At 55.1% G+C, this 24,999-nt stretch overlaps 1 protein-coding gene across 1 annotated transcript; it reads left to right on the forward strand.

The window, feature by feature from the left end:
* The first annotated feature begins 15,257 nt into the window (after positions 1-15,257).
* IRX4 (iroquois homeobox 4) lies at positions 15,258-20,986 on the forward strand. Its single transcript, XM_036410843.2, has 5 exons — positions 15,258-16,274; positions 16,788-17,036; positions 17,808-17,935; positions 18,704-19,032; positions 19,602-20,986. The coding sequence occupies exons 1-5, from the start codon at positions 16,230-16,232 to the stop codon at positions 20,429-20,431; spliced, it is 1,581 nt and encodes a 526-aa protein (XP_036266736.1). The 5' UTR covers positions 15,258-16,229; the 3' UTR covers positions 20,432-20,986.
* Positions 20,987-24,999: the final 4,013 nt, after the last annotated feature.

Genomic DNA, 24,999 nt, shown 5'->3' on the forward strand with positions numbered 1-24,999 from the left:
CAGGCTTTCCAGGCACCGTTCACAGGAAAGCAGCAGCCCCCACGCCTGCCTGGAGGGCCCAGCACACCTTCTGTCCTTCCTGTCCCCTGGGCTGAGCCAAGGGGCAGGGGGTACCTCAGGATCCTCTGAGTGCCAAGGATCTGGTGGAGAATTGGCCCATCAGCCAAAGGTGTGTCTGGAGCACAGATGGGAGGCTTTGGGCACATGGACACATGGACACGCAGACAGAGATCAGAAACACTCTGTCAGGATATGGCCACAACTGCCCAGTACTGAACTCCCACAATGTTGGAAGGTTTATCTATTGTGTAAGAAACCACCCCAAATTCGCCCTAGGAGTGGGGGGTCAGGGAGTCCAGACCTGTGACACCCTGTCAAGGCTTCCCAGAGGTCGATCCCCTTGGCCTGGTCTCAGAGGCCCCAGCAGGGGGCTGTCTGACTTCTGTCAGCCTCTGGAAATGTACACAAAGAGGGAAGCTCTGCAGAGCCATGTCCACAGAGTGTCTGTGGGGTTGGCTGCACTAGCCGCTGTGTCCCTGTTCCAGGCTCTCTGTGCAGGGGAGATAATCACTGTAGACAGACTACAGCATTACCAGCACCGACGGCCTGCAGTGCCCGAGACCTGGCACCCTGCCCAGCCCAAGGTTGGTGGTCTGAGGCCACATTCAGACCCCACAGCCCCAGCGCGCCCAGACCCCATCCACAAATCGGCGGCCATGGTCCAGCGGCCGCTGACATTTCTCTGAGGTGGAGCCACACGTCTCTATTTCCCACAGATTGTTTTTCTTGATTAAAAACTGATTTTCTGCTGTGCTCCCGGAATTGCTTTTCATTGCCTTTGGAGGAATAGAAGGGAGAGGAATAAAAACCTGCTGTAAACAATCTTCCGCGGGAAAGAGGCGTGAGGAAAAGGAGACCTAATTTGTCTGATTTTCCCTTGTAAAATGAGCACATACGTAATGAAGCGGTTTATGTGTGTGTACATCATCTTTATGTTCTGGGGTGAATGTGCAGAAACCTCGGTTTTAAAGCATGCCTGGTGTCAACATGGGGACGTGAGCCCAGCTGGGCTGCCGCAAGGAGAGGCATCCAGCCCTGCTCAGATCCCCCATCCCCTCGTCACCTGTAAGGCAGGTAACGGGCTGCACCCTAAGTGTCAGATCAGAATTCAATATTCTGGTACATAATTGAAATACATGGGATTAAGGAAAATGCTCTTTTGAAACCACAGATCTCCTGTTTACTACAAGTCCCTTATTGAAGAAAACTAACAATTTAATAACACGTCTCCAGGCTCTTCTCAATGGTTTGCCTGAAATATGAGTTTTTTAGAAAGGAAAACAGAGGGAAGCTGAGAGAACCTGGGGGTGTTGCTGTCAGCAAGGGGATGCAGCTGTCCACTGCCAGCTCTGAGTGGCCAGGAGGGTCAGGTGTCCCTGAACCAGGGGGAGGGGCACCCCATCCAGCACCCCAGTGCGTGTGGAACCTGGAACTGCTGTGGAGGAGGCTGCTCCAAACTGGGGAAACAGGGAGGCAGGCAGGGGGGCTCCTGGGCAGCAGAGCTTGGGTGGGGGACCTCAGGATGGGCCATGCACCCAGCTCCGGGCTGGGCCCCAGGCAATTGCTTTAAATACTTGGTTTTACTTACACCTCAACAGAACAAACCTGTCTGGATGGTGCCCTTGTGCCCATTGCCCAGGACATGCAAACTGAGGGTGTGGAAAGACAGTAGGTCCCACCGCAGCAGAGGGCCATATTGGGATTGGAACCCCACCCTAGCCACACTGAATCAAACCACCAGCTCCTGCTCAGCATCCCTGGCTCCTGGTCCTGCCTCATGATCTCTCCTGAAACAGCACTCAGGAGGCAGTCCAAAGGGGCAGCCCCACCAGGTGCCCACGCGGTCACTGACTCATAGATGAGGCAGGTGGTTCCAGTGTGTCACTTCTTTTAGGTTACCACCCCTTGCCCGAGGAGACAACTGGGTTCAAGCCATGCCCTGGACCCAGAGGGTGGGGGTGAGGGAAGGTATAAGGGTGCACTGTAGGGCAAAGCTGCCTAGACAGAGTAAGGGGTACGAGCCTCCTCCTGTGAGTTCATGTTGGGCCCCCAGAGCTGCAGGTGCTCAGGCCAGCTGGGGGGATAGCCTGGGTTTGGGGCTCCCTATGCCCCAACGTGGCCAGATGCTGTGAAAAGTTTCTGGCTTTCCCTCCATCCTCATCTACTTCCAGGTAGAGGGACAGTCACAGACTCCTGTGGCTGTGACCTAATCAGTGCCGCTACGTGTATTGATTTCTGTAAATTAAACACCACTTTGGTTTGAGCTCGGGGAAAACATAACCCATCAGGAAGAACAGCTCTCAGGGATGCAGACGGGACAGTGCGTGCACACAGCGTGGCTCTGCCTGCTGCCACCGCACCCTGCAGGGAGGGAGCTGGCACCCCATGTTAGGCTTGCATTCCCAGGTTGAGAGGAGACCCTAAGAGAACTGGGTTCCTCCTGCCAGAGGTGGATCTGGATCCTTCCTGGGAGAGATCAGAGATTGAGAGTCAGGGAGCTGAGCCTCAGCACCAAGTCCCCCAGCAACAGTCACCACAAAGGGCAGGGTGCACAGTTCTCTCAGCAAAGGTGGTACACAGGGGAAAGTATGCCTGCCTCTTGCAGGAAGACATCCTGGAGACACAACTTCTGAAGAGCATTTTCATAAACTAGAAAACCAAATGCACTGGTTGAGTTCTAGCTTGGAGGCTCATTTATTATTTTGGAGAAAAGAAAGATGGACGATGAGGATTGGGTAAGGATAACTAAAGGGGCTTTGGATTGTGTCACATTTGCCTCCACTGGTCATGGCCCGTCAGAAGGTTGGGTTGTGGAGAAACATCTTCCTGGTAGACACTGAGTCCTCCGCTCCCATCTCCTCTGCATCCTGCAGCCTCCAGGAGGTAATTCGGACTGAGCGAGCCCACACTTGCATCTTTTTCATTGATGGAGAAATGTGTGTCTTCTGCACACCTGGCTTGCTCCCAAATGCTTTCAGTTAGTTGTTTTTGATGTGGTTCATTCAAGTTATAAGGTCTGATGCCATAGCATTTGGATAGCATTTCTATTATAGTTCCCCTCTCTCTTCCCTCTCCTCGTGTATGTGTGTATGTCTGTCTGTCTCTCTTTTCCTCTCTCTCTCCTCTTATGCTATTCACTATCTACTTAATCCCTGCTCTCTCTACATAGCTAGTTATCATAAGGCAATCAACTAAACCTAGAAACAAAATTATGTCTAAGAACTAAGCCCAACTATTACTATTTAATTATAATTGAAATTGTTTTACCCAATTCTTGACTAACTGGAATCAATGGTAATGATCAAACCCACCCCAAGGACTTTATTCTCCATTTGAAGTCTTAGTTGGTCAAGGGGATACACCGGTCCACCAGAGTTATAAGCTGAGAAAGAAAGTAGGAAACTTCCAGCCACTGCAACAGGAAACTTAGACTCAAATTTACATCGCTCAAAGGAGACTTGTCACCACCGACAGGAGCCATTCACAGGCAGGGAGAGTGAGGTCCTTGTCTGCCCACCCTTGGCCTCCATCCTCTGTGTTGGCTTCATCCTCAGGCCACCAGTAAGACTTGCTTATTCCTGATATGGCCATGTCCACTCAGTACAGAAAGCCTGCTACCCAATGGTGCTGAGATGGATCTTAAGTACGTGTTCCCAATGCCCCATGCAGTTCTGAGTCTAAAAGTTGTCACTAGTGGCTGTGTCTTGGCAAGCATGATGTGATTTGTCCCCCGTGGCTGGCACTGGGCTGCACTGTGTTGCCATGCACTGTGGGTGATGAGGTGCTGTGATGACCTTTCTGACAATCCACTATATTCCTCATTTTGGGTGGAATTGTCTTAAAGTCCCAGATTAGGGCCATGAATTAAAGCAGTTGAGTGAACACAATTTTCTTTCTGTGTCAACTTGCTGGCAGACACTCCTGACAAATATTTTTCCAGTGAGGTGCTTATGAAAAATATTTCTGAGTACCATAAAATCAATTGAGATTATAAGAAAGCTATTGTTCCAGAAAACTTTGCTACAAATTCAGAATGAAGAGACTCAAGGATAAGCAACAGAAGGAAAAGACAAGCCAACAAAGGACTCTCTCAGTCCCTTGTTTATTTAGGTTAGCTCACCCAGCTCGGCCATGGAGTCTGCTGGTAGGCAAGTAGGGGGAAGACAATAAGAGGAGGATAAGTGTTTCTTTTTAAATTAGTCTCCTGGCAGCTACATGCATCACCTTCCATATTCCAAAGGCAGAAACTTGGTTCATGGCCCACACTTAGCTGCAAGGGAGGCTGGAAAGGTGGCCGCTTATTGGGCAGCCAGTTCTTGACTACCCAAGCTTAGAGGGGAAGTGTGTCACCAAGAGAATAAAGGTAGCAGGTCTTCAGGTCCACCCCACTGGATGTCTCTGGGAGGACCTTCTGGCTCCAACCTCATCACCCAGGTGGCCCATCAGGCATCTACTTGGCCACCTGTGCTGAATCTCACACATGCATCACTAAAGTCAGTATGTAATACAGACCCTTTGACAATTCTGCTGACCAGTGGCAGAATTAACACTCATGTGGATGTGGCTATATCATTTTATATGTCAGCTTTTTATTATTAAAGAGTTATGTCCTAAGAACATAAAAATTAGTTAAAATCTATGTAGTAGAAAATATTTTTAATGAGTGAAAGCAGAGTAAGTGGGTACCACTACAGAAAAAAAAATACCAACAACTGCCTCACACCATATATTTTATTTTATTTTTTTAATATTTTTTAATTGATTTTTTTACAGAGAGGAAGAGAGAGGAATAGAGAGTTAGAAACATCGATGAGAGAGAATCATCGATCAGCTGCCTCCTGCACACCCCCTACTGGGGATGTGCCTGCAAGCAAGGTACATGCCCTTGACCGAAATCAAACCCGGGACCTTTCAGTCCGAAAGCTAACGCTCTATCCACTGAGCCAAACCGGTTTCGGCAGTTACACCATATATTTTTAAAAATTGAAAATTTTACATGAATCAAAGGCCTACAGGTGAAATCTGAAATTACAAAAATAGAAGAATGAGGAACACAACTATAAATAAATAAATAAATAAATAAATAAATAAATAAATAAAGGAAAAATTATACACTTGACTGTGTGAAAATAAAATATTTCTGTTAGACAAAAGACAATCATATTAACCACTATTTACCATTATTTATTGAATTGTTAAAAATTATATAAAATACATAATAGGTATTACTTAATATTATTATTTGTTAATATGATAATATTAAATATTCTTATTTACCTTAAACTATAACAAATATGGTTTCAATTTTTAAGACCATAGTTGAATTTCTCTTTTCCTTTGTGAATTTGGACTGCTAATTTAAAATGCTGAGTTTCATCATTATCCTATATAATAAAAGCCTAATATGCAAATTGAACAAAAGGAGGAACAACCAGTCGCTATGATGTGCACTGACCACCAGGGAGCAGACACTCAAAACAGGAACTGCCCCCTGCCCACAGGCCCCAATCACCCCACCGATCGCCCCACAGATTAGCCCTGATCACCTGCCAGGCCTAGGGACCCTACCCATGCACAAATTTTGTGCAGCAGGCCTCTAGTTTTTCTATAACTCTTCAGAGCTGTCAAATCAGTCTTCTCTCCTCCACAATATTGTAATTCTTATAACTCGTAGTCAGTGGGGTGGCCAGTTCATCTCTCTGAGTCCTGCCTTCGATAGACACCCCAGTCCAATCTACCAGCTTCCATACTATGTGGACCCTGAGCAGCCCTATGGAGAGGCCACAGGGACAGAGGGTCTGTCTCCTGGTGCAAGGAAGCAGGGACTAGAAAATGTTCATAAATAGGAGAAGACCATTTCTAAGTTAGGAAACTTTCTTGAAAAGATCTATTTGTTCCTGACCATGGTAGTAATGAAAGGGCACTTAATTTTTACTTTCAACATTTCAAAGAGTGGTGTTTTGTTTTGTTTTGTTTTGTTTTGTTTTGTTTTTGTTTTGTTGGGGGGGGCTGGTTGCTTTCTCTGTATTGAAATTGGTATTATAACATTTAATCACATAATGATATACAATTATAATTTTATAACTTACAATTATGGTATAATCACATAACAATATTCAATTACATCATAGCATTATTGATCTGACTTGCAGAAGAATAGCACTGTCCCAATCAGATAGGACCGGCTGTGTTGCTCTGATACACAATCCCAACATCTCAGGGCCTTAAACCCATAGCTGGCTCAGGTCGCAGTCAGAGCCTCCATCTTCTGATTTGCTGTTGTTTGCCATGGCAGGTGGAAGGGAACGGGGTGGACTGCTCGCTGGCTCTGAAGGCTTAGATGTACATCTCATTGGTCAACGACCATTACAAGGTCACACCTGAGTCCAAGGGGACAGAAAAGTGCAGTCCACCCAGTGTGCAGCAAGAGGGACCATGGCAAGAACAGCAGCACTGACTCGTATTAGCTGGTCACCACCTCAGCGTAATTCCCTGGCTAGAGACTGCCAACACACAGCAGGCTGGGAACAAGAGAAATCAGGATCAGGGAGAGTCCAGCATGACCATCAGGACAATAGCACAACCTTGTGCTAAAATCTCAGAAAGACACCAAGGTCAAAGAATTCAGTCGCCAGGGACTGCTGGCTCAGTGGAAGGCCAGAAGTGAGGAAGAGTACCTGGAAAAAATCCAATGCAGTGAATGCCAGGGAATCCTACAGAAGGCCCCAAAGTTCCTGAGAAAGGTATTTCAGCAAAAATGATGCCAGCTTGGATGAGAAATGACATAAAGAGAACAAAATGAAAAAAGATTGTTGGGCCCCCAAATGTCCCAGTAGGAAGCAGGCCGATATGACCAAGTTGAGTTTGTGATGACTCTGTTATGGCATAGTAGCTACACCCCACAATGGTGGTGAGGCAGAGAGGGAAGATGTGGCATTTCAGGGTACCCCTCTGTTACGGGTTAATTGCGTCTCAAAACAATTCCTATGTTGGAACTCTTATTTGGAAGCAGAGTCATTGCAGATATAATTGGTTAAGATACAATCATTAGGAGGATTCCTAATCTGTATGACGGGTCTTCTCACCAAAAGGGGAGGTTTGGACACAGACGGCCTGCACAGGAGACTGCTGCATGAGTGGGGAGGCAGAGGTCAGGGTGGTGTGTCTACGTGGGATGCCAGCAGTGGCCAGAACCACTGGAAACTGAGAGAAGCCTGCGACACATTCTCCCTCAGGCCTCAGAGAAACCAGCCCTGCACCCTGATCCCGGACTTCTCCCCTCAGGCCTGGGAGAGAAAAGCTTGCCATGGTTTAAGTCAAACACGCAGCCCTGGGACCCTCCTACCCCCTCTCCCGTTGCAAAAGTGATACCACCTGCTTCTCTAATCCCTGGGCCGGAGCCAGGTCCCAAGCAAAGAGCCCAGGCCACTTTGGTGAGTGTGGGAACCACCACGGTTCCTCTCCAGGAGCTATTGTATCACTGGCAGGAGGAGCACCTCTTTCTGTCCTTTTCAAACAGAAAATGAAAAGGCTGCTAAATGTATAAGTAATGTTGACTGAGTCATTGATCTGGATACTTTTAAAGTAAAATAGTAAGTCTTTCTGTCACACTTTGAAGTCAGCTCTGCGCTCCTGCTGCGCCCCCAGGGCTATTTTAAAGCCATTAAGAATGTGTTCCTTTTATCTGGGGCCTTCAATTAATTGAATTTTTAAAATACTCTGAAATGGTTTTTTATATATATTAAAAAAAAAAAAAATCAGCTAACTCCCGGAGGACATTCCTGTGTGATTTACTGCCACAGTAATTAAAAGCTGGTGGTTATGCTGGTCACTGCCGGGCACCAGGGCCGCAGGCTACAATGCTGAGGCCAAAAGTGGAACATGGAACCTTGCACAGACATCGGAGATGGGAGGAATACTCTCATTTCCAGGATGGCTTCAGATGGTCTCACACCCTCCTGCATCACCCCTCCCAGGGGACACACCAGCATGCACAAGACAGTCAGCCCCTCCCCTGCAGACAATGGAACACTAAGTGGCCAACTTTAGTCATGAGCCCCAGTATGTCCCTTCTGGAGGCCTGCTTGAGCAGAGTTAGCCACAGAGTTCAAGAAACCTGACCCATCACAATGCCAACTTGCCAAGGGCCACTCAGCCTGAGAACAGGTGCCCCATGGGTAGGCGAGGGTCCGTGCCAATGGCCGGCATCATGTGTGTGCATCTCCCACCCCCAATTTGTCTCTTACTTACTGGCCTGTGAAGATTCCATCTGGCAGCTTGTCACCTTCTACTTGTACAATGTTTCTTACTCTTGTCCAGTTGCAGGAGAAGAACACATGTGAAAGAGATCAGGGAACGGGACCCTGGGCTTCAGCGAATATATTCTTTGTGCAAATTCCAAGCCTGACACCCGGAGAGAGTCCTAGGTCGAGGACCCCTCCCTCATCAGCTGTTTAATATTTCTGAGGTCCCTTATATGAATACCAGCTCTTGCATTGAGAATACCTGTTTACATTTTTTTTTTCATCCCAACTGAAGATTTTCCTTTCTAAAACTATGTCAGGAAATTCAAAAGGATATTCAAACTGCAGAGCAATGGTATGTACTATTACCTTTCTCTACAATGTAAAATAACTCCATCTCATTTGGATGTTTTTCTAGCCAGGAAGATTGTGATCTGAGGCTGTGCTGGGTAAACATTTCAAGTTTAAATGTACAGACTACAGACTTTGTCTGAATTAGCAATCTTTAACTTCTAATAATAAAAGCTTCCCTAAAATCATTGGTGCATTTCAGTGTTATAGACATGATGCTGTAGTTTGTCCTAAACTAAGAAGAAAGGAAAAATGGCCTAACCCTTGCTCACTCAGCCTCCTTCCAACCTCATGAGGACTGAACCTCAGGAAATAAAGATGAGACCAGAGCCCTGAGGCTCCCTGCTCCTCAGTCCACTTGAGATCACCAGGTGCAGTGAGCGAAAGCAACTCGGACCCGTGGACAGGCCACACATCATAGTCTCTGCTTTGAAAAAGAAATTTGATAATTCCAGTTTGGCATTGCACTACAAAGGGGGAAAGGACGGGGGGAGGGAAAAGAGGGAGAAGCCCCCTAGAGCCCCAGGGCCAGCGGGGCTAAGCAATTGGGGACCACACAAAAGCCAGGAGCCTCAGGGTAAGATGCACCCTTAGATCTTGGCCCTGAAACACTGCTCCATTGCTAAGTCAGGCCGCGGAGCTCTTTCCGAAGGTGGACCCTTCCAAGGACAAGTGCATCTTTGGGACACCAGAGCCAGTGGTCGTATGAAGCTGTCTTCATTCAGGACTGGTTCCTACACCCTCCTCCTTGACCTAGGTAAGAACGCCTTGCCCCTCCTGGGTCCCAGGAGTGAGGAGAATGAGTCTGTGGGCCCCTTGGCCACAGCAAGCACAGGGCAGTGTCAGAGCCAGGCCCGTAAGCTCCAGCACAGCAGTTTTAACCAGAAGATGCCTCTGCATGTTGCAGCAAAGTCCAGGCCAAGGGGAGGTGCAGCAGCATGGCCAGGCCCTAGGGCACGGAGACTCTTGTTTCAGATTGCACTCCATGGCTCTGCCAGCAGGAGAAACAAAGGAGAGACTGAGAGAAGATGGATCCATCAGAGAGCAATAATTGACCAGAGGTGGGCACATGTCTGGGAAGGGGGAGGGCTGTTGGCCTATCACAGCACAGGACCCATGCCTGGGAGGACTGCTGTTCTCCGGAGGTGGCCATAGATGCAGTCTCTCTTTCTGGAATAACCACTCACCATTGCCAAAGAGGGACTTTCCCTGCCAGGCCCCCTCGCCAAGACCTGGGTATTTCCATCCTTTCCTCAGAGCAGCAGCCTGGGAGGCCTGGGATGCAGCTGGAAGGATGAGGCAAGTCCCCTGGCCCAGAGTCCAGGGCAGAGGGGCGGAGTATGGCTGCCGAGGCTTCCAGTCACATGGCCTAGGGTCCAGAGCAAGACCAAGCCTTTGGGGGTGTCATTGAAAGAGAGGCCTACCTCCCAAGGAAGGGCAAGAGAACCCGCATGGACCATCTGGAGGAAGGGAGCCTTTCAGGCTGCTACTGCTCTGAGCCCCTTTCTCCACCTGCCTGTGGTTTGCTGTTGTTGAAAAGCCTGAGTGGAGCTGCAGTTTATCTCCAAATCAAGGTTGTAAAGCACAAACTGCTTTGCTTATCTTCAACTATGAAAAGAATCTAAGTTCCAGGTGACCTCTGCCTGGAGAAGGTCAAGCTTGTCCCTGTTGGCCCCAGGGTCCTGCCAGGAGCATCCTGCAGGGCCTAAAGGAGAAGGACACGGAAGGAGAGCTGAGCAGCAGGATTAGGACCTAAGCCAAGTCGTCCCATCCCAGGGTCCAAGGAGCCTTCCTTCCACTTCCTTCCAGGCAGAATAAAATGAGCTCCCCACCCACTGAAGGCACCCCCTCCCAGCACCCCTTCCATCAGCCTGAAGAGTTGACCCATAGGCTACCCTGACATGCACTTCTGGGTGGATGATGATGGGTCTGTAGCCCAAAGGAAGTCCACCCTTGTGTGTTCAAAGACCAAAGCTGTGTTCCTCCCAAAGAAGCCCCCAGAAACTCTGGGCTCCGTATAGGGCAGCAAGCAGAGGCAGCTGGCTCTCTACTACCCCTGCCCCGATCACGGGAAGAAAAACTACAGGGATGGATGAGGCCTGGAGGCAAACACCCTCCCAGCCTGCTTTTGGGGAAGTAAGCAGACAAGCATTGCCTTTCCACTGTTTGCAGATAGCTTGGGGGGGGGGGGGGGGGGAGAGGGGGCAGAGACAGCAAGTAACTTTTGAGACATGATGCATGACAACAAACCTCAAATGTCATTACACCACCACAAATGATGAGCAGAAAGTTTGTGGTTCTTTGAAGTGAAATGATGGGAGGGTGGGAAGGGAAGGGTGACCAGGGCAATGGGTTCCTGGCTGGCAGAGAGAAGCTCAGGGAGGCATGGACCTGGGCCCCAGGACACTGCCTTCCCTCCTGGACACTGCCACAGGTTTTCTCCATTTGTAACTGTTCTCAGGCCAGAGGTCCAGTCCAATAGGCTCTAGACAGTCCTGGAAAGTCCCCATGTTAGGCCTCCCAGTCTTGGGCTTCTGTTACCTTGGTAACACCCACGCCTAGGCTTTTTAGAACTGCCCTGCCTGCTGCCCCAAGAGCCCAGTGGGTGGGGATCAGTATGAACACCACCAAGAGAAGCAAGGCTCCCTTAATGCGATGAGGTTGATGGTGGGAGGTGGGGTTGGGGGGGGGGGGGGGGCGCAGACAGGGAAGAAAGGAAGGGCCTGAGAAACAAGACACCAGCCTATTCGCCCATTCCGAGAAGAAGCAGACCACCAGAGCCTCAACCTGACCTCCAGGGCCGGATGCCAAGTCAAGGGGGGAATCTGGGGAACTGGGACCCAGAAGGAGCAGAAGCAGGACTGTCTGGGGGCGTGGCTCCTCTGTCTGGCAACCCCAGGCCTGACAACCAGGGCACCAGGACCGGTCTCCTAAGGGACCCTGGGGAGCCCAAGGCTCCCTGGAGCCATACAGCTGACAGAGCCTTTGGCCAAATCAAGGCGGCGCGCCTTCCTGCAATGCTGTTCAGCTCAGTGTCCTCTCTGAGCCCGGTGTCCCCGCCACCCCACCTCCCAGGGCGCCCTCATCCTAGCTCCTAGGCCCCCAGTACCCAGAGCGCAAGCCTGGCGGAGGGGAAAGTTGGCAAGTGCGCGGCGCCCGCGGGGGGAAAGCGTTAATGGGCGGCCGGGTGGGAGCAGCTCGCTCGCTCGCTCGCCCACGTCACACCGGTGCGGGCTCGGCTGTCGACCGCAGCGCCTGGGGACGCTGGCGCGCTCCGCTCGCCAGGTGCTCCGCCTGGAAATGTCTCCATTAGTTGTCGCCCGCTCCCCGCCGGAGCGCGCGCGCCGAGCGGCGGCGCAGAGCCCTGGCGGGCCGCCGGTCGTGGCCCGGAGCCACCGCAGGTAGGCGAGGTCCCGCGCCCGCGCCCGTGCCCGCCCCCGCCCGGGGCTCCGAGACCCCTCCCCCCAACGGGAGGCGGAGGCTCCGCGCGGTCGCCGAGGGGCGCGGGCGGCGGCGACGGTGGCGAACTCCCGGCGCATCCAGGGCTGCGCGCTGCTCCCCGCGGGCCCGGCGCCTGAGCGGCGCGGGCGGGCGCTTCCCCATCGCAGGTAGGGAAGGGGCTCGGCCGCATAAACTTTGTGAGGATCGCTTCTGCGCTGGAGGGCACAAAGTTTGCTGCCTACCGGTGAGGTCTCTGGAGGCCGCCGCGTTCGCTGTGCAAGTTGCAAAATCGGGGTGCCGTTGGCCGGCGCGGGGCGCGGGGCCGGCGCGGGCCGGCGGGGCCTGCGCTCGGACACCCGGACGGCGCGCCTACAGCCTCGTGCGGCGTCCGGCGGGGGCGCGGCGGGGGCGCGGCAAGAGGGCCGAAGGGAGCCGCCTGGCATGGAGGGCGTTTCGGGGAGGAGAATTCCATGTGTGCGCCTGCAGCTCGCTCCGCTGGCTTTGTGGGAGACCCCAGAGGACTGGCTGCGAAGAAGTGACCTGCCAACCTCGAGGTCCGCGGGTGTGGTGCCATCGGCATCCAGAACGCCTCTTAGCCCCTCACTCCGCCCGGGTGTCCAGGAGCAGTGGGCGGGCACAGGCGCCCCAAGCCCAGGCCCTAAGCCTCAGAAAAGAAGGCCCTTGCCTGGCGCTGCGTGCTCCCGCCTCCGCCCTCTCCTAGGGCCAACTTTGCAGGACTAGAGTCCTCCGCTACCCGTTCGGGAGAGACCGGGTGGCTTTTCTGGACGACTAGGGAACAGAGAGTGTCTAGGCTCACCTGATGGCGGGGGCGAAAGTCCCATCCGGAGCGGGAGAAGGTCAGGGCGGGGCCTGTCTCCCCAGAGGCCCTCCAACGTTCTGACAGCAGGCAACCACCCAGGAGGAGAGCGACCAGCAGGCCTTTAACATTTGGGACTAATCGGCCTCAGGGCCCCTCATCGTCGGCTCCTTTGGAATACAGCAGGCCAGTGGGGGCACCTCACCCAAGCCTAGCTGCTGCCCTGACCCTGTGGTACTGGGAGTTTCCAGTGAGTTCTGCTCAGGGTGTATTTAGAACTAGGGGTCTCTGGAGGGACATGGGCTCAGCACTCCCCATCTATGCACTTCATTGATACCTGAGATGCTGAGGGTCCTGTTCTGTCTGCTCTTGGAGGGAAACAAACCCAGGTGCCTCACCTAAGGTTTGGCCTTTTAGTGAAGGGCACTTGATAGTTATTCCAGGATTAGCTATGGGACAAACATGGCCGAGGAAGTACACCAGTTTGGGCAGGCGGACCCCAGGCAGGACACAGGTTGTCAGTGGGGGGTACCCACTGACCCTGCCTCCAGAATTGGTTTGTGGGGCCTGGGTGAGCAGCCAACAGCACCAAGTTTCCCCAAATGGGGTGGCTGGGCCTGGGCAGGGCAGGAAGTGAGGATCAGTGTTCAGAGGCCTGGGAAAGTGGAGCGGGTGAGCTGGGCATCAGTATCAGGAAGATGGTCTCCAGCCCTTGAGAGGCCAGAGGGGCTGGGAGCGCCTGTTTTACACACTGATCCTGGAGAGGAAAACAGTGCAGTGATCGTCAAAGAAGGCCCCAGAGCCTCTGACAGAGGGTTTGTGCCTGCCGGGCTTTCAGAGGGAGCACGCAGCTCAGAAGACAAATGGTCTGTGTTCAGGGGCGCTGTTTTCAGCAAGCTGTGGCCAGGTCTGGGGGAAGGAACTGTAGATGTCAGGTCTGGATATGCGGCAGGCACTGGCGGTGGGGACGGCGTGGTGGCTTACTCCCCAGCCCTCAGAGTGTTCACAATCGGCTTGGGAATAGGTGAGGAAAAGATGCTGAAATGCCACCTTTGTGTCGGGATGGGATTCCTGCTCCCTGAGCCCTCATCGGCCCTTGCCTGGTGCCCCTTCCTACAACCGGGGCCTCATTACCAGGAGAACGCGAGTTGTTTGTAAACAATAAATAATGGAAAGTAGGAGGACTTTCAGCAAAAGCAAAACTGGAAGGAGTTGGGAGGAGGGATGATGGGGGAAGGGAAGAGTGGAGGAGGAGGAAGACTGAGAGAGATTGAGAGATTTATTTCTGCCAAGAAGCCCCGGTGGCTAGTTTCTTATTATTTACAGGAAGGTGATATTAGCAATTCAGGTGAGAAAGAAATAAACACGGCTGCCACGAAATCAATACAGAATTCAGAAAACAATTATTAATGTCATTTGACTCGTGTTCTTTATATATCTCTTCCGGCTACAGACGTTAAACTGTCTGAATAATTTGCATAGAGCGGCTATTCATTATTGCCAATGTTTTTTCCTCTGCTAGCAGCTCGGACTTGGCCGGCTGCAATCCAACGTGATCGGAGAACTCGTATTTTCGTCTGTAAATTAAAGCAATTACGCAGCAGATATTATATGATGCGTACTGTGGTCTCCAGATAGTCATCAATCACCTTCAACCGAGCTGTCAGAGCAGGCAGATTTCGTTTCTGGAAGCCAGGCTTGCAGCTGGGGAGAGAGTGAGAACGTCATCATTAATTAGAGGGTGACCCTGGGGCAATTCACAGGTCTGAACCCAGGAATCTTTCCCAGCAAGTCTGCACAGCGCCGCCGAGCGCGCTCCCTCCGGCCCCAGCACGGGCAGCTGAGCGACCCAAGAGCGCTGAGGGCCAGCCTGGCCCCGGAGGGAGCAGCACACCAGGCGGGGAGCGAGCTCAGGGTGGCCCGAAGCCGCCTGCTTGCTGGCCTCCGCTTTGCAAGGTCGGGGGGGCCAGAACTGGCTGTGGAAATCCTGGGGTGGGCACTCCGGCCCTTCCCCAGACCTGTCACTGTGCTCCAGGCACGGAGCTACGAAAAGCGGGCTGGGAAGGGCGCCTCTGCCTAACGCCCAGCGCCCCCTCCATAGCGCCTACCCACCAAGGTCCCTGGAGGAGCGGAGGAGCGAGGGCAGCGGCAGGACCCCAAAGCAGTCTCTGAGCCTGCTCTCCGCGCGCGCAGGACTTTGGACAGTCCCGGGTTTAGCCGGGAGGGGCAGGAGGAAGCTCAGGGACCGCGGCCCGCTAGGGGAGTGGGGGAAGGGAAAGGCACCTGGCGAGACTCTCGGGAGGAGGGGGTTAGGGGGCGTTCCCTAGGGACACAGCGGCCCAGGGTGGCAAGCCCGCAGCCCTCGGGCCCCAGCCCGGACTCTGGGGAAGGCCCCAGGCCCCCACACACCAGAGGGCATTTTGACCCTCCAGATGCGGACACTATTGCAGTCACATCTGATTCTGGAACTCGATCCCGGAGTGGGTTTCGAACTGATGGGAGCCGAGTGGCGGACTCGCGGTTAACAATAGTGGGGCCCCGCGCCGCCGCTGCACGCCCCGCCCGCGGAGCTGCCCCGGCTGTCCACCTGGAGGGGTGCGGAGAGCCGAGGCCGGCGCCCGCCTGTGCCCGCGCGGGACCCATTGTAACTGTTGATTACATCTTCACCGATACTCACTCGTGTGTCCCTCGTACGTCTCATTTGTAATTGAGACTAATGATTACAGTGGTGCGGGGAGGAGCAGCTGCTCATTAATTAATTTCTAATTAAAAGTGCCTCCCGTCCTCGGTGACTAAGGAGAAACGCTGTTCTTCGCGTTGATCTCGATTCCTCGGAGGAAATCCATTTGCTGAAGCGGGTTGGCCCCTGCGCGCGCCCCACCCGGCCGTGCGGTGACGGCGGGTGACCCCCGGTCTGCGGCCAGGCCGGCTGCGGGGTGCGCTGACGTCAGAGCCGCCGCCGCTTAAAGCCGCGCGCATCTGACTTGACGTGTTCTCGAGACTGGTTGAGTTGTGTTGGTTTTTTTTTTTCCTTTTTTGCAAAATATGTATTTGTGTCGCCGCTGCGAGTCCAGTCGATCCCAAAGTCCCCTCGAGGCTCTGGATTGTGAAGCTAAAAGGTTCGAGGCTGCCGCTGCTGTAGCTCACTCTCCAACCGGGTCTGGAAAGTTTGCTGAGCGTGCGGATGAACTAACCGGCTCTCCCGCTTCGCCCCCAGCGCCTAGGAGCCGGCGGCGGCCAGGGAACAGTGGCCGCACCGCGCCGGGCCCCGCGCAGGACCCCGCCGGCCCACCTGCCGGCCCCCGGCCGCGCTCGCCATGTCCTACCCGCAGTTTGGTTACCCCTACTCCTCCGCACCCCAGGTAAGGAGGCCCCTGCAAGGCTAGGAACACTGGCTGGCTGTCAGTCCAGCGATCGAATGATGCTTCCCAGTGAGCAGGGCCTGTGCCACGTGCCCTTAGTGCCCAGCCCAGGGGAGGGCAGGGGAACTGAGACATGCCAAGGGGTGGGGGACCCAGCTCCCGCGTAATTTGACCTCCACCCCCTGCCCAGGCCCCCTCCCCCGGTTCTGTGGCTGCACCTTAGGGCACCCAAGGCACCCAGTAGAGAAGTGGCACAGGAGGGCATGCTCTGCCTTGGATCCCCCTCAGGGAGAATATGAGCACCCCTGGGCAGGATTGGCTGAGACCCACGTGGCTGGATGGGGGCTGGGGTACACGGGCTCCTCGCGGGAGGGGGCGCACGATCTGGCGTGGACACTAGAGAACCAGAGGACATAGGCAAGGCCTTTTGGGCAGGGCGGGGCGAATGGAGGCCCAGGACCCCAGCCTTGAGCCTGGTAGCCCACCCTTCCTTGTGTCCCCTCTCTCCCCCAGTTCCTGATGACCCCCAACTCCCTGAGCACGTGCTGCGAATCCGGCCGCACGCTGGCCGACTCCGGGCCCGCCGCCTCGGCCCAGGCGCCCGTGTACTGCCCGGTCTATGAGAGCCGGCTGCTGGCCACCGCGCGCCACGAGCTCAACTCGGCCGCAGCGCTGGGCGTCTATGGGGGCCCCTACGGCGGCTCGCAGGGCTATGGCAACTACGTGACCTACGGATCCGATGCCTCCGCCTTCTACTCGCTGGTAAGGGCGGAGAGGGTGTATCTCCAGCCTTCCCCGCCACGTCACGCCCCTGCCCCTCGATTTGATTTGCCAACTTCACTTTCCCAACTTGGGAGGAAGCCCCCCCCCCCCGCCCCCGGGCTGTAGGGGGTGGGAGAAACGCCTCCAAGCCTGGTCTCTGGGAACATCACCAGCCCCGCCCCCACTTTACCCTGGGTTGGGGCTACCAGGCAGGTGGGGCCGCTGTGTGTAATGTACTGATCGTTCACGGATCACTATTAAGTTCTGATGCGATGTCTGGTTCTGCGGGAGCAGGCTATCCCCTCCCCCTCCCGCTGCTTCCTCCTCTCCAGAGCTCCCCCGCCCCTCACTCCTCCTGGCCTCCCTCTACTTCTCTTTTCCTCCAAGACCCCCTCCCCCATATACACACACTCACGCCTCCCTTCCTCTCCTTCCCTGGCACCTCTCCCAGTCCCCTGGGCTCCTCTCCATTTCTCTCCTCCTTTTCTTCCCTCTTTATTTCCCGCCCCTCCCTCACCCTCCTCCTTCCTGCTGCCCCCACCCTTCTCCCCACCTCCTCCCTGCAGTCTCACCCTCCTGTCTCCAATTCCTCTGCACCTATTCCCCAGTCCCTTCGACAACACCCCCACCAGTCTCTCATCGCTGTCTAGACCCTAGGGACAGTCTGGGGGAGGGAGCGAAGCTTGCAGTAGCCAGGGGCCTAGGGGAGGAGCTCGAAATGGGTAACGCCCAAGAAGGAAGCCGCGACCTTAAGCTGCTGGGCTCCCACAGAACAGCTTCGACTCCAAGGACACGCCAGGATCTGCGCATGCGGGCCTCGCACCCGCCGCCGCCGCCGCCGCGGCCGCTGCCGCCTACTACCCCTACGAGCCGGCGCTGGGCCAGTACGCTTACGACAGGTGAGGGGCTGACTCTCTTCACCCTACCTGGGCCCTGGCGCTCCAATCAGCCATCAACCCCACCCCCACCCCAAGCATTGCAGGGCCTCTCTAAAAGGCGGGGAGGCCAGACCAGCAGCATTCCTTTCTTAGGTCTCACTGAGCTGACCAGGGCTTGGTCCCAGCCCACCGCCTGGCGAGCCCCAGCCCCTCTAGCCAGGGTTGAAAGCGTCTCCAAGTCTCCCGCCTGCCACCCCACTCCCCAATTTGTCTAGACTCCCAAAGTCCTCGCTGCGCTGTGGTTTGGGGGAGTCTCATCTTGCTGCCCAGGCCTGGGATGCCTCCCTTTGCCCCAAGAAGTGCAACCCAACCCACCGCCCCTAGGTGGGAACCTGAGGGGGCAAGTCTCTCCTACTGGCAGACAACACGCCCCTCTTTCCAGGGGAGACAAGCACATATGCAGATAGGTCAGGCAGGTGCATTCTCCCCACTGTACTGAAGACCAGTTCTGCCCGGCATTACGTAGTCTGGTTTGAAGATATATATGAGTAGCGACAGGCACCTGGCTAGGCCTTGTACTTGGCCCCACTCGCCACCACCCTGGCTCAGGAAGGAGCCGAGGCTCCATGTGAGTTTAATCAAATATAAGCATTCTCTTTGCACTTTGCCCCAAAACAGCAGCCCCCGCGGGCAGCAGCACAGGTCAGGACGAGGTTGGAACCACCATAAACACACACCCTGGATGGGACTGAAAGCCCCCTGACGCCCCATTGTGCCCCTTGTTTCCAGGTACGGCACCATGGACAGCGGCACACGGCGCAAGAACGCCACGCGGGAGACCACCAGCACGCTCAAGGCCTGGCTGCAGGAGCACCGCAAGAACCCCTACCCCACCAAGGGCGAGAAGATCATGCTGGCCATCATCACCAAGATGACCCTCACGCAGGTCTCCACCTGGTTCGCCAACGCGCGCCGGCGCCTCAAGAAGGAGAATAAGATGACATGGCCACCCAGGAACAAGTGCGCGGATGAGAAACAGCCCTATGGGGAGGGCGAGGAGGAAGAGGGGGGAGAAGAGGACCCCCGGGAGGAGCCCCTCAAGAGCACTAAAACTGAAGGTGAGTAGAAGCTGGTGATGCTGGGGCTGAGGTTCGAGACCAGGTCTCTGTGCCTTCTCTGTGAGTTCTAAGGCATGGAACCCCTGAGGAGGTGGGGGGTGAAGGAGTGTGTGTAGAGGGTGGGGGAGGGAGTGCCTGGGCAGCAAATGAATGAACTGACCCAAGCAGGGCCCAATGTGTGTGTGTGTGTGTGTGTGTGTGTGAGAGAGAGAGAGAGAGAGAGAGAGAGAAAGAGAGAGAGAGAGAGTGTTTAGTGTGTGTGTGCCCGCGCACACGTGAGCACAGGCTGTGGTGGTGAGCCAGGAGTATCTTTGAAGAAATCCAACATTACGTTTAAAACATTAGACACCATTGACTTGAGGCTGAAATACAGTCACAGATGTTGCCTGTTTGAGGTATGGGTGCCTCTGGAGGAAAAAAGAAGTAGGAAATAAGGCCTGGCTGCTTTTCCTAGCCCCAGGCCAAGCCCCACAACCATAGGCACGGAGATAGGGAGGAGAAGGAGATGGGAGCCTAATTAAGCCACCATCCTCTCTCCCTCCACTGACTACTCTTTCTCTCCTGGGCAGAGCCCCTCGGCAAAGAAGAGAAGGATCTTGAGCTCAGCGACTTGGAGGACTTCGACCCGCTGGAGGCGGAGCCCCAGGAGTGCGAGTTGAAGCCGCCCTTCCCGCCCCTGGAAGGTGGCCTGGAACACATCCCCGCCACGCCTGACCGCCCCAGTGCCCCTGGCAAAGAGGCCTCGGGCACCCACCGGATGCCCCTCGCCACCGATGGCGGGTCTGCCCTGGACCAGGACCTGGAGAGGGCCCGGAGCTGCCTCCAGAGTGTGGTGGCGGGGCCGGAACAGCAACCGGGTGCCGCTGCCGGCGGCCTGCAGGCCTTTGAGGCCAAGCTGGGCTTTGTGCCTGCCGGGGCAACTGCGGGCCTGGAGGTCAAACCGCGCATCTGGTCCCTGGCGCACACGGCGACTGCAGCCGCCGGCACCAACCTGAGTCAGACTGAGTTTCCCTCCTGCATGCTCAAGCGCCAAGGGCCCGCCGCCCCTGCGGCCATCTCTCTGGCGCCCCCCTTGTCCTCACCTGCAGCCCCGTCCCCGGCCGGTGCCCTGGACAGGCACCAGGACTCCCCGGTAACCAGCCTCAGAAACTGGGTGGATGGAGTCTTCCACGACCCCATCCTCAGGCACAGCACTTTGAACCAGGCTTGGGCCACCGCCAAGGGCGCCCTCCTAGACCCGGGGCCCCTGGGACGCTCACTAGGGACCGGCGCCAACGTGCTGACGTCACCCCTGGCCCGCACCTTCCCTCCAGCCGCCCCCCAGGATTCCCCTGTGGCGGGCGCCACCAAGGAGCTGCTGGCCCTGCCCAAAGCTGGTGGGAAGCCCTTCTGCGCTTAACTCAGAGGGACCTCAGGGCCCAAGAGGGAAGCTCGCACGCACGTCAAGACTCTTTTTCTAACAAGTTTCCAAAGCTAGGCGAGAGCGCAGCAATGCTCAGACCACCCCTCCACTCTGGAGGGAGGATCTGAACTCTGTCTCCAGGAGCCATGAACAAACCCCAGATCTGTCGCACCAGGTCCACCGACCTCCCTGGCCATTTCCAAACTGGGGACTGATGGGATGGGGCTGCGCCCAGAGCAGAAAGCAGCCACCCTGAAGCATAAAGTTTACGTCCAAAAGTTTACATGGAGAAGCCTGTTGAGTTCGGAGGCTTTGTTTGTGTCGCTGTCTTCTGGGTGTGAGGCATGCCGGTGCCCTGTCTGAGGACCCCTCAGCCTGTTGACCTTCTGCTTTCATCCTCAGCACATAATTCTCACCCGAAACACTTCCACGAATTTACACTATTGCACACTCTTAACTTGATAAAATTATGTTTTTTAAATGTATGTCCACACCAGTAATTGCCTGCTTCAGAGGCTGATATAACAAAACCAATAAAACCGAGTGATGATGTTTGCATTGCAAAATGAGCACAGTGGTCAGGTAGGGACTTGAGAACTTGTTGCGGGGCAGATGCTGATCACCAAGGGGAGGAGTCGGGGAGGGTACTGATCCAGAGACTCCAGGAAGTTCTTCCAGATCATAAGACAGGGTTTGGTAAAGCTGTGTTGTTGTTTTTTAAATAGAAGTATATGAAATGATAGAGACCCAAAACTTTTAAACACCTCCCCCTACCTCCCCCCCCCCCCCCCAATTACCAAGCTCCTACATTTCTAAACTCCCCGGTGGGGGAGGGACAGAGACATCACAGTCTTGACTCCTTTCCTAGGAAGTTGGCCTTGGATCCTGCTGTGCGGGAATGTGCGGCCTTCCAGGGCCCCACCTGGCTCCTAACCCCGCCTCCTCGGTCTTCTGGGACCGGGTGCCCCGAAGGCAAAGATCCCCCGCCACGAGTTTTGGCTCTTAGACGGGGAAGTGCTCTGTAGACCTCAGACCCGACGCGAAGAACCTTTTGGGATAGGAGGAAGCGGGCCTTGCCCCGCCTCCTCAAGGGTCCGGCTTCCCTCAGAAACCGGGGTCCCTCCACCCCTATCCCGCAGGAGCCTGACCCTGCTCCAAGGTCCTGGAGGGCAGTGTGCCAGTGCACTGCTCACTGGAGTGCACTGAAAGCCCTCTGCCTACGGCCCTGCTGGGCCTCATTCTACCAGTGCCGGGTATACGAGGAAGGACGGGTCCACAGGCCAGCGAGCCTGCAGAGGTGGAGTGGCTCTTAGGTTCAGCGATGAGGAATGGCGGCCCTTGCCCGGGACGGAGGCAGATTGACAGATGTGGAGACACCCACCAACTGGAGAGGCAGGACCTCTCTGGGGACTGGAGGGCAGTTTTCGAGGGACAGGCGAGGCCTGGGCTCTCGGGCCCGGGGCGCCCCAAAGCAGTCCTGATTGACTGGTGGGATCCGATCGTGGGGAGAGTTTACGCACCCGAGAGAGGGAACCGCGCGGCCAGAAGGCGGTAACCTGGGCTATGGGGCACCCTGAGTAGTGAGACTGGGATGGCCGGACCTCGGCCAGAGCCCCAACTCTAAGCGGTGGGATCTTGAAGCCCAGACCTGGAGCAGAGAGAGCCGGCCCCGCGCCCAGGCTGCCCCGGCCGCGCACAGTAATTGGATTGTATCCGCCCGCGCGCTGTCACCGTATTGACTTTCGCTCTCTTGGATGATATTATCGAGATTCGGAAGCTCGCCGCTGATGTGCCTGTCAAAAGGCTGCGGCGGGAGCCCCCGGCCTGGCGAGCGAGCATCAGCCAAGATAATTTGAAGTGAAATTTTCATTTTGACAGTAAACCCCTCAATTTCTAAAGGCTCGGCCGCTCTGAGAGCCCGCTGGCAGGGGGAGGCTTTGCGGAAAGCCACGTCTTAGACTGAAAAGGGCAAAAGAACTCGAATTAGTTGTAATAGATAAAAGGGCAAAAATAAAGAGTCAAGGGTACTTGACAGTAATAGCGAAAGTGGAGTCTCCGGGGAGACGCCGGGGCCGAGGCTGGGGCGCCAGGAATTTTAATGCGCTGCCCAGGCGCCCCCACTGCAACCTGAGACAAAGCCGGGCATTTTCAGCAAAAAACGAGGCTTTGAGGACATGGGCGGCGCCGTGAGGCCGGGCCGCGGGTGCGGGTGTGGGTGCAGACTTCGCCGGGTGGCCCCGCCCGGCCGGGCTGCGGGCTGCCGGCTGCAGGGGAAGCGGGACCCCAAGGGCGGGCAGGTGGCGCCGGTCGGTGAGCGCGGCCCCGCGGCTCTGATTCCCCTCCCGCCCAGGCCTGTGGCCCCAGCACCGCGGCGGCTCGGACCCTGTCTGTCCCAGACCCAGGCCGGGGTGATGCCCACGCTGCAGGAGCACCCGGTCCTCTGGGGGAACTGACTGCCTGAAAGCGGTTTATTTGATTAAAGGACAAATTGGTGTGAAATAAAGCCATCAGATGGAAAGGTGGGGTTTAGCCACATCCCAGGGCAACGCACCCCAAAGGACGCCGGAAGCTGGGTGTGTTCCTCCTCCCCACTCCTCAGCCTTTGGGGGCACACTGCTTTGAGCACCGCACCCACCCTCTGGCCCTTCTTCGCGCCAGGGGGCGGTGGGGGCCGAGTGGGAAGGCCCCGCGGAGTAAGGTCGCTGTCCCTGGGGGAGCCCCCACGTCACTCCCCCGGCGGCTGTCAGGGAAGGAGCTGGGCCGGCGCTCAGCCACTCAGGCGTGGCGAATTCAAACACGCCGAGGAGGGTGCTAAATTAACGGCGCTCTTTACATAGAGCCCAAATAAAACTGCAATCAGCGGCGCGTTACTTTTCATTAAGCGAGTCTGACAGCAGCAGATCCGCAGCCGACAGGGGAACCGGCGCGGGAAATATACGGCGGGCGCGGGCGCGGGTCTAAGATAATTCCTTAAGCTCCATTAACAACTCTAAGCCGCGGGAAATGGGCTCCCCGAAACCTCCAAATCTAAAAGCTTTATCGACCCTCAAACTGCTGTTGATGGTTCCATTTTTTCCTTCCTTTCCTTTCTCCTTTCTTTTTTTTTTTTTTTTTTCTAGTTTAAGAGACGGCCAGCAAGGTAATAGAATTTGACACAACACCTTCTTAACGAGAGAGAGAGAGAGAGAGAGAGAGAGAGAGAGAGAGAGAGAGAGAGAGAGAGAGAGAGAGAGAGAGGGCCCTTAAGTGATATTTAAAAGGCAACCAATTAAGACTTAAAGTGGTCGTCTGCTGAGACTGCGCATGCGATTTATGCCACCCACTTTACCCTGGGCATGCCTGCCTGCCAAGAGCCATTGCAAACAGCCTGGTTGGTCTCTCTCTCTCTCTCACCTTCCCTTCCTCCCTCTCTCTCCCCTCTTCCTCTCTCTTTCACTCCCACCCCATAACCAATAAAGAGAACAGCTGGAAAGAAGCAACAAGCTCTCTCCGTGTTCCATTCCTTCCCACCCACCTTCACCTGTTGCAATGAGCAACCTGTCTCCTTAAGGAAACTGAGCCTGGCTTCCCTCACAGGCAGCTAGCTGACCAAGCCCTGTCTTCTGTGCCTAGGTGCTAGGAGGCAGTCTCTCTAGTGAGGTTCAGGTGCCCAGGCTGCAGGGCTGATGCCATGTAGACAGAGTATTCCCCACTTTTCCCTTCCTTCCCCGCCAGCCCAGTGCTGTCTTCTCTACCAACATTCCAGAAAGATGCCTTGTCCTCCCTGCAGCTCTATGGAAGCCCTTCCTTGGGGTGAGCCCGCTCCCTTTCACCCTATCTCCTTCCTGAAGGTGACAGTGGCCACAACATTTATTCCCATTGGTACCACTGAGTGGAAGAAGCCAGAAAGCCCTTATCCAGCTCACATCCAGGGAAGGCAGAACAGCCAGGAAGGAAGAGCAAGCACCTTTCAGTGTGTCCCCAGTCCAGGTCCTATTGGAAGGCACAGGAACAATGGGGCTCTGGGGGAAGAAGTGGGGGAGAAGAGAGAGAGGAATGGGAAAGGAGAAGGAGGGAGGAGGAGGGAGAGAAGGAGAGGAGAGGCAAAGACTGGGAGGGGAGAGGAGGCCAGTGGGAAGGAGGAGAGCAGAAGGGAAGTGAAATCTAGTGGAGGGTAAGATGGAGACCATCTTCTTTATGATAAATACTTCTGGGGGGGGGGGGGGGGGGGAATAAATAAATAAATAACCAAAAACAAAAACATGCATTTTTCCAAAAGGACCTTGACTCTTGGGATGAAGGCAGATTGTCAGAAATCTAAGGGCAGACTGGCCCCCTGCCTAAAAAGGGTTTTGTCTGGGGGAAAGATGCAGAAGAAGCCCTTACTGCCTCCCTCAGAGTGGGAGCTCATCCTCTAAGTCAGGCGTCTTCAAACTACGGCCCGCGGGCCACATGCGGCCCGCAGAGGAGTCTGATCCGGCCCGCCAGGTTTTTTGGTCAGTGAGCGCAGCCGAGGTGTTACAGTAGGAATTAGTAGTTCATATAGTCCGGCCCTCCAGCTCTCTGAGGGACCGTGATCTGGCCCC

This window comes from Pipistrellus kuhlii, unplaced genomic scaffold (assembly GCF_014108245.1).
Source record: "Pipistrellus kuhlii isolate mPipKuh1 unplaced genomic scaffold, mPipKuh1.p scaffold_m20_p_4, whole genome shotgun sequence".
Lineage (NCBI taxonomy): Eukaryota > Metazoa > Chordata > Mammalia > Chiroptera > Vespertilionidae > Pipistrellus > Pipistrellus kuhlii.